This window comes from Gopherus flavomarginatus, chromosome 5, assembly GCF_025201925.1.
Source record: "Gopherus flavomarginatus isolate rGopFla2 chromosome 5, rGopFla2.mat.asm, whole genome shotgun sequence".
NCBI classification, from domain to species: Eukaryota; Metazoa; Chordata; order Testudines; family Testudinidae; genus Gopherus; species Gopherus flavomarginatus.
This window is the reverse complement of record NC_066621.1, coordinates 91,264,597-91,278,855: the sequence shown is the minus strand read 5'-3', so window position 1 is coordinate 91,278,855 and position 14,259 is coordinate 91,264,597. Positions and strand designations below refer to the sequence as shown.

General features: G+C 40.2%; 1 protein-coding gene across 3 annotated transcripts in view; it reads left to right on the top strand.

The window, feature by feature from the left end:
* DCAF5 (DDB1 and CUL4 associated factor 5) overlaps window positions 1–14,259 on the top strand; it is a 99,547-nt gene that overhangs the window by 19,931 nt on the left and 65,357 nt on the right. For all 3 annotated transcript variants that reach the window (XM_050953463.1, XM_050953465.1, XM_050953464.1), the window contains one exon: window positions 5,551–5,680. In XM_050953463.1, coding sequence (XP_050809420.1) covers window positions 5,551–5,680 — 130 coding nt within the window. The remainder of the gene's footprint in view (window positions 1–5,550; window positions 5,681–14,259) is intronic.

Sequence of the window (14,259 nt, the reverse complement as noted above, 5' to 3'; positions counted from 1 at the left end):
TCAAATAGATTGATTTTCATTACAACACAGAATATAAAGTGTACAATGCTCACTTTATATTTTTGTTACAAATATTTGCACTATAAAAAACAAAATAAATAATATTTTTCAATTCACTTAATACAAGTACTGTAGTGCAGTCTCTTTATCATGAAAGTTGAACTTACAAATGTAGAATTATGTACAAAAAAAAACCTGTTTGTTTTATTTTTCAATGCAATGTAAAACTTTACAAGTCCACTCAGTCCTAGTCCAGCCAATTGCTCAGACAAACAAGTTTGGCTACAGTTTGCAGGAGATAATGCTGCCTGCTTCTTGTTTACAATGTCACCTGAAAGTGAGAACAGGTGTTTGCATGATGCTGTTGTAGCCGGAGTCGCAAGATATTTACGTGCCAGATACTCTAAAGATTCATATGTCCTTTCATGCTTTAAGCACCGTTCCAGAGGACATGCATCCATGCTGATGATGGATTTCCTTGATAACTATCCAAAGCAGAGCAGACCGACGCATGTTCATTTTCATCATCTGAGTCAGCTGCCACCAGCAGAAAGTTGATTTTCCTTTTTGGTGGTTCGGGTTCTGTAGTTTCCGTATCTGAGTGTTGCTCTTTTAAGACTTCTGAATGCATGCTCCACACCTCGTCCCTCTCAGATTTTGTATGGCACTTCAGATCCTTAAACCTTGGGTCGAGTGCTGTAGCTATTTTGAAAAATCTCATTTTGGTACCTTCTTTGCGTTTTGTCACTTCTTCTGTGAAAGTGTTCTTAAAATGAACATATGCTGGGTCATCATCCGAGACTGTTGTAACATGAAATATATGGCAGAATGCTGGTAAAATAGAACAAGAGGCATAGAATTCTTCCCCAAGGAGTTTAGTCACAGATATAATAAACACATTATTTTTTTAATGAGCATCATCAGCATGGAAGCATGTCCTCTGGAATGGTGGCCAAAGAAGGAAGGGGCATACGAATGTTTAGCATATCTGGCATGCAAATACCTTGCAATGCTGGCTACAAAAGTGCCATGAGAATGCCTGTTCTCATTTTCAGGTGGTATTGTAAATAAGAAGCAGGCAGCAGTATCTCCTGTAAATGTAAACAAACTTGTTTGTCTTAACAACTGGCTGCAGGAGAAGTAGGACTGAGTGGACTTGTAGTCTCTGAAGTGTTACAAAGTTTTGGTTTTGAGTGCAGTTATGTGACAAAAAATAAATCTACATTTTCAAGTTGCACTTTCAGGACAAAGAGATTGCAGTACAGTACTTGTATGAGGTGAACTGAAAAATACTATTTCTTTATCATTTTTTACAGTGCAAATATTTGTAATAATAATATAAAGTGAGCACTTGTACACTTTGTGTTGTAATAAAATCAATATACTTGAAAATATAGAAAAACATCCAAGAAATATAAGTTTCAATTGGTATTGTTTAGTAGTGTGATTAAAACTGCGATTAATATTTTTAATCATGATTACTTTTTTGAGTTAATCATGTGAGTTAGCTGCAATTAAGTGACAGCCTTATGCAAAACTTTTTTTTTTCTTTTTTTAAATTCTCAATTTTTGAACTAAAGTACTTGAGAGTGTATCGCTAATAGTCCCACTGTTGGGTAAGTACACAATTTGGTTTATTAAAATACACCACATTGAGTGAACACCTAACTAAACAGGTAGGTCTCTGAATAGTTTTTTCTTAAAAAAAACAACCAAACAATACCCACCCTTCTTTACTGTCTCTTTCTGACAAGACTGACTGTAAAGCCTTGTTTGTACTTGGAAAACTACCTGTTGCTGACAACGGGTATGAGCAACCGATAGAGCTGAGCACTGTTTATCGGCAAGTGTGCAAAAGATGAAACTGTATTTAGCATCATATGGCTAAACTCAGGTTTAACTAAGGCTTCTGAAATCAATTATATTTACCTATACTTGCATTTAAACCATATTTGTCACTGCTTCAGCTGTACCTGTTACTGACACTAATTTAAGAGATGGCCTTATAACTAACGTGGAGCAGGATTGCACTCGATCCATTTGAGACGGTTCTGAGGCAGCTTCTTAAGAGGTTGGTTGATAAGGATGGCCTTTTGTCCAGGGGTTATTGGGTTTCAGTATAAAGTCTGCATATTTTCTAGTGATTAAATAGAAACAAACGTGTATGGAGGCTCCAGTTCAACATTTTGCTACAAGACGTAGTGCTCACCACTGTAAGTACCGGTAAGTAATCTCTCTGATTTCAATGGGACTACTTGTGGTAGTGAGCACTATGCCTACTAGTAAATGTATGCAGGGTCAAAATCCTTAATGTTTGGCAAACTCCTTTAAAATATCAAATCTCAAAATAGAATATATAATAGCAGCTTATATATAACTAACAGCCATAGAGTGGAGTTCATTTCCCCCAAGCCCTCAATCTCTTGCATAGCCTTCCCTTTTAAAAACTTTGTTTTCTCAAGCTTTGGGAGGGATGGTATTGAACGTCTCTTGTAAGAAACAAACCTTTTCATATTGCTATGTGTGAGAGCTGCAAGTGTGAAATAAAGCAGAAGAGAACAACAATCAAATTAAATCCCTTAATTAAATTGACTCATTTGGATGGTATAATCTGTTTTTAATTAAACAAGTTGTTAGATTTACGTAAATTAGGAGAAAAGTACTGTGCTGTACTTTGAAAGGTAAGTGTGTCTTTAATGCAGGTGAAACTCCAGCGATTTAGTTACAGTAACTCGGCCAAGTGAATATTTACTAAATAAAAAAACCCTCATCTGGCAATCTGTCACTGTTCCAGTATCTCCATTGGCTGAATGGGGTCTGTGTTTCTCAGTGAGGGCTGCTGTTTTAATGTTAGAGCACTTATGTCCCAGCAGAAACTCGATTTTGATGATGTAAACTGAAAGGATCAGCTCTACCCTTGGTCTGCTTTTTGAAACCGCCTGTTGACTAGAACCAGCCTTAGTGCTTTTGGGTGGGCTTGCCAAACAAATGTTTGCCCCTCCTGATCACACTACTACACACCAGACAGTCTTGGGTATCCAAATTTAACTGAGCTGCTGTAAAAATGGGAGGGAGAAATTTAGGCCTGCTGCTTGGGTTGGGACCCGTGCCTAGCTGTCACCAGGTAAGTGTGTTTTAAGGGACAGCTCTCTAGACCTCAGCTTTAGGAGCTATTAGGCCTGCAGTCACTAGAGGGTTGTGTGTGCCTTCCAATAAATTTTAGCACTTGTAATAGCTTTTCATAAACTTTAATCACCAGAACAGCACTATACAATAGAAATGTTTCCCTGTCTGTAGAATTGACATCAGTTGGAGGCTGAGACTTGACCAAAGCTACAAAGGGAGTCTATTAAAACACAGGGTCCCTTTATCTGACCTGTGCTCAGTGAATTTGCATTCTATTCGCCTTTTTCCCCTTCGTATAGTTAGAGGTCACACTAGCTAGAGGTACTTGGCTCAGCTGTAGGCATTTGATATGTGCCATCAATAGCAACCATTGAGCCCTCTTGGGCTGCAAGTTGGTTAAAAGTATTCCCCCAAAAAAGTCAATTTCACGAGCACCAAAAGCCAATCATGGGTAGCTATAGGGTAGACCACGAGTAGGCAACCTATGGCACGCATGCCAAAGATGGCACACGAGCTGATTTTCAGTGGCACTCACACTGCCTGGGTCTTGGGCACCGGTCCAGGGGGCTTTGCATTTTAATTTAATTTTTAAATGAAGGTTCTTAAACATTTTAAAAACCTTATTTACTTTACATACAACGATAGTTTAGTTATATATTATAGACTTACGGAAAGAGACCTTCTAAAAACGTTAATGTATTACTGGCACGCGAAACCTTAAATTAGAGTAAATAAATGACGACTCGGGCACACTATTTCTAATAAGTTGCAGATCCCCGGGGTAGACTAAGAATAATGGGATCTTTTGGGAGGAAATCACAGGGATAACTTCTCAAACCTAGTGATCAGTTTATGATGTCCAGGCAATCTCTCTAATGAATAGATCATGAAACTTCTTTTTTAAAAGAAAAACAAACCACCCCTCTCCCTTGAAAATAGCCCTGATATTTATAGATTTCCAAAATGTTGGATGCTTGTAAATGTGGGACCCAAAAGTTAGTTTGTTTAAAACAACTTACTCTTCCATTTCCAGTGATTTCTAATGGTAGAGTAGCTCCTCTTCAAACTGGATAGCAGATCATCATGTTTCTTTTAAATGCTTCACTGCTCAGAGGTCCCAAACTGGATAAGTGCCACATTTTGTAGTAGGCACTATACAGACACTTAAGGAAAAAGTCCTTGCTCTGAAGAGCTGAGTCAAAAAAAATGTCGCGGAAAAACATGTAATATACAAGCAGAAGAATGGAAATGATGGCAGGCACGTCATGTTAGTTGCATGTCTTTCTCTTTAAAAAGTTTTTATGTATTTTTATTTGGTTTTATTTTATTGTTCTGTAGATAAGACTTGAAGATAGTTTTAGTGATTACAAAAATAAATGTAAGTAATTAGAGCACTCTTGTATTACCACGGAGTCATAGTGACACTACTTCTGCTGGGTAGTCTGAACTTTTGCCAACACTTTCAAACTTGAGTACTTAATGTTAAAAACCCAGTACAAGTAACCTGACTTTCAGAGGTGCTGAGACTCTTTAGTGCTGATTTTTAATAGGAGTTGTGCCCATATTCAGCCAGGGCTGATTGCGGTCATCACAGAACATAAAATTGATGTAACTTACACTAACTTTTTCATGTCCACTGAATAAAAAGCTGATGCAGATTATGCTATTGGAATCTTAAACATACTTAACCAAGTAATTTACCTACGTGTGATGTTACGTGTACCAGGTATGTTTCTTCTGAACTTCAGCACATCTCTGTGAATCACAAAACTATTGAATAATGGTTAGATTTGACAGCCAGTGGTTCTCTGACACTGATCTTTAGAGCATTTGTGATCTGCAGTGATTTGTGAGCTAGTGATTTGTGAAGAGATGGCTTCTCACATGGTTCTGACTCTTCCCCCTTGTTTCTAGCTGCCAAATTTTATTAAGTAATGTTACTTTTTCATGTAAGCAAGTACTGCAGCTGCCTTATATAAATGGGGAGGGCTCCATGAAATTTATTCCTTTTAGTAAATATGTGGTTTGCACTATGAAACTTTGAGAACCTCTGATTTAAGAACTCACTGACTTAGGAATTCATTCCTCTGATCAGCTTTTGCCTTCTATCTTAATGAGATTGAAATTTTGGATCTGTATAATGTCATGGCCTTAAACTCTTCTGTTACGCTTCTGTGTGGAGAATAAACTCCCATATATGGGTTTTTCCACACTGGGCAAAGATGATATATGTGGGTGGATTTCAAAACATCAGTTATGTTGTTTTGGAACATGTTTAACTTAAGAATCTGCAGGGAGATGTCTGTATTTTCAGATCACTGTATGGAAACAGTATAGTGAGTTGCAAAATCATTGCATGAGAACAGTTGCATGCATTGTTTGTTCTTATGTCTGAAATCTTCATTTTTTTTTTTTCTTCAACAGAGCCCTTCTGCTTGGCAAACTACCCATCAGCCTTTCATAGTGTGATGTTTAATCCAGTAGAACCCAGATTACTGGCTACTGCCAACTCTAAAGAGGGTGTGGGACTTTGGGATATTCGCAAACCACAGAGGTAAGAGCTGGCTGTCTTTATTCTTATTGAATATTATGTTGTCTAATCTTCTTTTCATAGGTGCTGGCATGCCATTCAACTAGTTGTGGTCCAGATGTGGGGTGGTGAGAGAGGACCTGAATGAGAGGCACAATAAAAAATTTTAGGGCACAAAATTTTGCAATAATGGAGGATTAATTTTTTTTAGTGTGTATATAGTAGAACCTTGATTTATACAAAAAACTCTCTTATTCATAATGGAGCTTCATCTCCCCAGGAGTTTTGGAAAGCTGAAAGGCTCACCAGGCTATTATCACTGCATCTTAACTTTATACCCAGCACTGATGCACTGAAATACTGGTAGAGCGCGCAACCCTAGTGGAAGCTAGCTGTTTTTGAGTAACTGGAGGAAAAGCCATCAGTCTTCAAAGTCTATGTGCCTTGGGTGACTGACCCAGGAGCAACTCCCAGTTAGTTATCCAAGGATTCAGATATTCAAAAAGTCCTATGGCTACTCAGACTTCTATTGTCTAATTCAACTTCATTATTCTGCTTTCTGGCAAAAATGTACAATTTAAAAATGAGAGTAAGATCACAGTATGAGGGGGAGATGTGCTTCCTTTTAAAATGGACATCCCTGATGTGCAACATCTGAGTGTGGTATGTGCACTTAGGCTTTTTCTGTTGGAGCTGCTTTTTTGGGAAGGAATGTTCTTCTTCTTTTCTCCCTTTTTACAAATTTAACTTTAGAACTAAATTTAATTTTCTCTTGATCAGCACAATCTGAGACTTCTTTTGAGCAGTTCAAGTAAATGTACAAAATTTCCCTTTTTTTGTTTTTTCTTGTTTTGTAATTGGAAATATACAAATGTAATTACAGTGAGACTAAAGAAAATTGGCCCCTGCAGATAAATGAAAAGCGAATTCCAAGACAATGAGTTTACAGCGATTTATGCTGTCCATAGCCCCAGATTTACAATTTTACTCAGACAACAGCGCACTTGCATTTATTACTTATCCACTGGTAGGGCAGACCAATCTTCATCTAATGGAGTTAGATTAGTATTGGCTTCTATAGAAAACTCATTTAAACCTGTTAAGACATCCATTGTACTGATGACAGAATGATGAACTCCTATTTATTTAAACTGTGAATTGTTGAATGGATTGATTTTGTGTTTTGGTACCTAGCTTTGATCAGGATTTCCCAGCTCTGGGTCCTAGGCTGTGGAACTCTCTCACTTGGAAGATCTGTGAGAGTCCCTCATTGGCTGCCTTGTAATGTTACACGTCAACCAGCTAAATGTTGAGAGAGTGAACTAAAAGGGTAGTTAGAATCTGTATCTAAATTGCCTTACCTGATCTTTTCCATACTTTCAATGCTAAGCTAATTGTAACTTTTCTGATAGTTACTGAGACTTATTTAGCCCTTAATGAGCATTATTGTCCTTGCTCATCCCTTAAATCTGAAGCTGTAGTTTAAGGGCTTCTCTATGCAAACACTCTTTTTTTGAGGCAAGCTAGGGTCTAAATCACCTCTGCACCAGTCTGATGCCGACTAAGTGTCTGGGTGGATCCTGCTGCCATACACTACAAAATGTATAGTATGCTTTCCAGAATAGGTCAAAGTGCAGTAGGGAACTCTTCGTGCACATGAGCAGGATCCACATGGACACTTACCCTGTACTAGCTTGCTGTGTACTATGTTTACACTCCAGGTTGCAGTGCACTGTTTGTGTAGAAAAGCCCTAAATAACTACTAACAGTTTAATCATAGAATTCTGTGACCCAGTTTCACTGAGACAGTCAGGTTCCTAGTTGAGTTTTTCCTTTGTCAATACTATAAAATATCTTTGTTTATCTTTTTACAAGCAAAAATCTGAGCTCTTTGTTTCTGGCTCACCCCCTATCAGTGGTAATAAAGCTTCCATGGTTGCAACTCAGGGCTTGTCTATGCAGGGAAATTTACTGGCATAACTCTACTGCTGTAACTCTCAGTATGGACACTTATTGCAGAATGAGTGCCTTTTTCCAGTTTAACTTATGTCATGACACAGCTCTCTATTCCAGAATAAGTGTCTACATGGGGAGTTACAGCAGTATGTGCCAGAAAATTGCTCTGTGTAGATAAGCCTTTAGTTACCAAATTCCTGGATGGGCCAGAATAGAGTGAAATGTGCTCTCCCAGATAGATGGATGGGCTGTTCTGCCCCATTGCTTAGCCTTAGTAAGCAGTAATTTACTGCAGAATGGAGAGCTCGGGGCACGGAAGGGAGGAATAACCAACTTTGCTTATTATTTTAGAGGGCACTAATTTAATCCGTACTTGTATAACTTTGTTCTTGCTGATACCCAAAATTGTCACCTTAAAAAGAGTCACCAATCTGAGTATATTCTGTCTTTTGGCTGCTATTTATATTGTTCTGGATTTAACAAGTTTATTATTATTTTGTTCAACAAACTTTGCAGGGAGAAGTTGAGTCTCAGACACATGAAATCCTCATTTAGGGCAAGATTCTGCATCTCTTACTCAAGGAAAAAGTCCCATAATTGACTTCAGTGAGGGTGGTTGTTGTGGTTTTTTTTTTTTTTTCCACTGACTAAGGGCTGCAGGATTAGTCCACTGAGGCTTTGACTGGGCTGGAATATGTTGTCAAAGACTTGCATATTTTAAGAGTAGTATGTAGGCAAGGTACTCTGCCTTTAGCACATGTTAAACTGGTCAAGTTACAGCAACTCAATGAGTTAAGCATGTGTTAAAGGCGGATGCCTTGTCTACACTAGACTCTTCAGCTGTGTTGGCCAATTTGCTAACCACCTTAACAGCACCTCTTTGAACTCTAATCTAGACAAGGCTTTTGTTACTTTCAGAAGTATGCCTCAGCTGTTCTAGTTTTCTACACTGGAGGATGTTGTATGATATAGCAGCCCCCACCCCCCCAGATGGCTGGCATGGTGAGAAGGGGTCAAAATAGACTGTAAACATATACATCTAGGAACAAACAATGTAGGCCATACAGGGTGCGGGACTCTATCCTGGGAAGCAGTGACTCTATCCACCATTACCCCCTAGATTTCTTCAATCAGCTGAACATGAATTTAGTGTGATGCTGTGGCCAAAAGGGCTAATGTCATCTTTGGAGATAGAATCAGGGGAAGGAATAGAGTGGTTACATTACCTCCTGTGTGTCTCACTAATGTGACTGCCACTGGAATACTGCATCCAGTTTTGGTGTCAACAGTTCAAGAAAGCTGTTGATAAACTGGAGAAGGTTCATAGAAGAGCCATAAGAATGATGAAAGGATTAAAACACCTGCCTTGTAATGATACTCAAAGAGCTCCATCTGTTTAGTTTACAGAGAAGATTGAGGGCTGATTTGATCACAGTCTATAAGTACTTACGGGGGAACAAAAATTTGATGGTCTAGCAGACAGAAGTATAACAAAGTCCAAAGGCTGGAAGTTGAACCTAGGCCATTTCAGACTGGAAATAAGGCATAATTTTTTTAACAGTGAGGATAACTAACCATTGGAAGAACGTTGTGATGGTGGCTTCCCTATATCTGGTGATTTTAAAATATATGCTGTAGTTCAAACAGAATTATTTTGGAAAAATTCTATGGTCCGTGTTATGCAGGAGGTCAGACTAGATGATTGATGGTCCCTTCTAACCTTATACCCTATGAATTAACTGGGCTGTAATCCCAGGTTACAGGTCTGTCTCATTTTACGCTGGGGTTACGTTCCACAGTAAGCACGTAAAGTGAAAATCACGTATAGTCAAAATTACATTGAGTGTAATGGCAGGCGGAATCGCCCACACTACAGGAACAGTATTTTAATTGTGATTTTTCTCATTTTTGCTGACTGTGTAAAGCTGAAATCGCACATGTTAAATGTGCCTAAGATGCGACAGACCTGTATTTTAGAACAAAATACAAAAGTCTTTGCTATTTGCACTAAGGAGAATTTCTATCAGTAATGAGGCTTTTATACCTTCTGTTCATCGGCCACTAGAGATTAGCAGCTATGACACTATAAGAAGCAGCACTCCTCACCTCTTCTAATTTAACCATAAAAACTGTAAACTACTTTTCAATTTTTGTTCCTGCTGTTTGTTTGAGTACAACTTGTCCGGGGCTTTGAAACACAGCATGTGCATTTTTCTGTTGCATTGATATTTTGGGAATCTTGAGTACGGTGCTTTGGCTCCTGAGTGCTAACATGTGAAGTGCTGATCAAACACAAACAGCGCTATATGAAGCCTAGCTGGGGCATATAGTTGTTTTGTCAAAAGAAACAGATCTCCAAAATCATACAGGCCTTACTTATTTTCCTCCTTTCTTTGTTAATACCCTAGTACCAGGTTTAGTGAGTTCTATAGGGAAAATGCTACACGGCTTTTGCAAATCCTTGAGGATGATTGTTCAGACTGAGCTGTCATAAGACTTTTGTGCCACTAGATGGTATCTAGAATCCATATTGTGAACCCAAAAAACATGTTTGTGCGTGTCTTGAAAATTATCTTTGCTTAGAAGAGTGAAGAATGGATTGTACAGAACTGCCTGGAGTAAATAAATAAAGCAGATTACAAGATTACATATTTTCTCCTTTGGACATGTCTAATTACACAGTATTTTTAAGTTCTCAAGTTTTCCACTTTTTTTTAAACCTGGAACCTGTTAAAGGATATTCTTTCTCCGTCTCAATTCTCTCCCTTTAGTAAAGTCAGATGAGGTTTATTCTTACCTATGTCAACTAATCTGGGAATCACTTGATCAGAATGGATTTAGGTGTCTCTTGTTTTTGACCATCTTCCACTTTTGAAACGGTCAGCAAACAACATTCCCATGAACTCCCATTAGTGCTTTGTGACTGCTGTTCATGATGAGGATGCTGAGTTTGCACCCATATGCCTCGTTCTTGAAGGGTGAAGGTGTTAAATGCTGTCCAGGAACAAGTGTCTTGTTTGGTTGAGTGAAAGGGGGAGAAACTGAATAGTTTCTGTAGGGGTTTGGTAGTGAGATACAGAACTCCTCACCTATAAGAGAGCTGCTTTAAATCCAACTAAGGTTTGTAGTAACCAAAAGTTACCATCTGATGGCCGTACTATGACTTCTAGCCATTGTCACATAAGTCAGTCTGCTTTCAAGTAGCTGGGTGTTCAGGTTAAGACAGTAGCTTTCACCACCTCTTAAAAACAAAACAAGCAACTCCTAAAATCAAATCAGCTCTTAGATGTCTTGTAGAACTTCTTTCCTTAGCTAAGAGAACAGTACTCCAGTGTGTATTGCCTCTTCTGATAAGAAAAAGCTATTTGCATAAACTGTCTAAAATTTGCTGAGCCTAAGATGCAGTACTATTCATACAGAACTTACAAAAACTAAAGCTAAGAGGGCTGGCCTAATGAATCGTATCCATATTAGCATCTTGAGTTTGGAGCCTGGTCTTACTGCCTCTCTCATATGCCAAGCCCAGGAAGCAAGCTCCAGCTCTGTAAGGTAGGGATTGCCTCACTTGGTTCAGTAGTGAACCTTCCCACCAATTAAAGATCAGATCCTTTGGACTTTAAGGATGTTCCTTCTTGTCTGAATGTCCTGGAAAGGTGGGGGCTATCATATGGAAAATGTAAAGTGGGGTAAAATTCAGTGTGTCTTCAGGACTCCAGTAAAGTCAAAAAGAGAGCATTTCTCACCCTGTCTCCCCAAAGAAAGTACTGAAAGGTGGCTCTGTAGCTCAAGGTGGAACAGCTTGTAAAGAATCCTCTGTAGTCACAGAATGGACTCATCCTAACTGTATTAGTGGGAGTAAAGAGAATATTGTAGTCTCTTTGACCCACTTAACCCCTTGCTATTACAAACAACTGGATTTCAGTGAACTGGCACACATGGCATTCGGCTGTCGATATGCACCTTTGCAGGATATCATTTGTACATACTAAGGCACTAAAGTAGTAAGTCGGACTGTTTCTTCTCTGCAGTAGCTTAGTTACGCTACTAAAATGGTTTGGGGAAGAGCTCTCACTGTGTCATGCTGACAGTCAGGGTGTTAACCAGGGCCGGCCCTTCCATTTAGGCGGCCTAGGCAATCGCCTAGAGCGCCAGGATTATTGGTGGGCTGCATTTTGCCGGAGGGGGTGGCAGGCGGCTCCGGTGGAGCTGCCGCAGTCGTGCCTGCGGAGGGTCCACTGGTCTGCGGCTCCGGTGGAGCTGCCGCAGTCATGCCTGCGGATGGTCGGCTGCTCCCGTGGCTCCGGTGGACCTCCCGCAGGCACGACTGCGGCAGCTCCACCGGAGCCTCGGGACCAGGGCGCGGGGCGGCCAAATTGCCGTGCGCCTAGGGCACTAAAACCCCTATCGCCAGTCCTGGTGTTAACATGTCAAAGTGTTCCTGTGAATGAAGTGAAAGATTTTGGAAGTTGTGCGTGTGAGATACATTGGGTTAATATCGGCTGGTTCTTGTTGTAGCCCAATCAGCATCTTTAACAAGCTTGCCAGAAAAGCACTATTTGAGGCAGGCTTTGGTTGGTTGTCTGCAAGCTTTCACAGTGGTACACACACAATGTAACTGCCGTCTCCAAGTGCTGAGTAACAGCACCACCAAGTGAAATGGTTGGGAACTTCCGGTGGTCTGCACCAATGAAAATCCAAGCCTTAACTCCAGACTGGTTTTCCTTATTGTCTCAGTCCTGCCTACCTGTGTGGGCGTGAGCTGATGGAAACTTGAAGAGTTAACTTCCATGATGCTGGATCCAATGTAAGGCCTCTGCACTCTGCTATACAGTGCAACATTCCCCCCCCCCCCCCCCCCCCCGGTCCCACCTGGCAAATAAGCCTACTATGGAACCTTTGTTTTGAATCCCATCCCTTATGTAAGTGAGATGTAAGGATAATTTAGATTAACGAAAAAAATCTAGTCTGGACTGTACCGACTTTTCTCCTAGTGAAAATTAATTGGGTGCTATTTATTCATATAATACTTCCCAGTGGCTCTTTAGTACTTTTTTCTCCCCCTGCTGTGAGTGACACAAACCTCCATTGTGAAAGGGCACTTATGAGTTTGAATGTTAGTTAAGCGTTGTTGCTGGATCGAGACAACCTTAAATAAACAGCAGCTGTAATGTGCTCTCCGTTCTTTGTGGAAGTAAAAGATCTGCACGTAGTCTGATCTTATGACTGTGCTTTAAGTGGAGCTCTGTTCATAAAAGGACCTATTCTGAGGTAGAGGAACTGGGGGGTTTGTTAGTGCTTCTCTGTGGCCATATTGTGGCACCAGCCTCATGTTCCATAGTGTCAAGCGATAAGAGCTGTGGTATTTAAATAGGGAGAAAGAAATTAGTAATCTCGAGCAGACAATGTGGTCAAACAAATAAATGCTTTGGGATTGGAGAAGTCTCTTCAAATGGCCAAGAAACCACACCCCTTTGCTTAGCTCTACATAAGCACTGTTTAATTAGTTCAGTACAGTAAAATTATATGCCATATATATTTGTGTGAGTGTGTTGGGACATCTGCCAGCCTTTTTCCTAAATGAAAATTGTGCTGCTGTGTGCAGCAAAAAATAAATAAATGCATTTTTGTCAACTCATTTCCGCTTCCCTGCCATTTTTGCCTTTTGATGTGAGTTTGACTAATTTTGTACTTGTTGAAATTACTGGTGATAGCTAGTATGGGCACAGGACAAATAGATGCCGTGTGAACTCCTGCCACCACAGCTCTACCAAAGCACCTCAAATCTGACTTGCAGTTCTCTCCCACAGTTCTACAAATGCATCTCAGACCTAAATTGTAGCATCCTCTTACTCTAGTTCTGTGCTGCCATGCAGCTCAAGTGACACACCTCACACTTAACCTGCACTACTGGCTATTGTTCCACTCCTGGGCTCCTCCTGGCAATGCATAATTCAGTACAAATGCCCTACATGCCTAGATGCTAAATTGAGATCTGCGCGTTTATTTCCAGTTGTGTCTGAAGACAACTTTTTACCGCTGTGAAAAGTAATGCAGTAAACTGATAGTGGAACCCCATTGAATTTGTGGAGATCTTTGGTACTATTCTAGATTTTGTAGGATGAGGATGTGTGTGTGGTGGTAGTTCTATTTTTGAGGGTGTTAGAGCCTTCAGCATAATTACTGTTTTGGAAATGGATCAGGTATTGAAGATATTGTGACTTCATTCAGACTTTATCCACCACTTTACCTTGAATCCTGTTTTCTGCAGGGCTGAACATTTCTCTTTCCTAAAGTTTTACGTGCACATCTAATCTTTGATGGTAGCTTTTGGAAAAATGCAGTGCTCCAGTGGTTTAAAAGCAGAGGTGGTACTTAAATCTGTAAAATTTGCGCAGCAGACTGCTGGTGTATTTGTTGCCAAATATTTGTATTCCTGAGATGATCACTTTTCTAATTTGCTGGTGTAGATACCCATAGGGCACCAGGATTTCGGAGGGCGGCCGCCCTCGGCAGCAATTCGGCGGCGGGGGGTCCTTCTGCGCTCTGGGTCGTCGTCGTCAATTCTGCAGCGGGTCATTCACTTGCTCCGGGACCCGCCGCCGAAGTGCCCCATAGACCGGGAGCGCAGAAGGACCCCTCCCCCACCA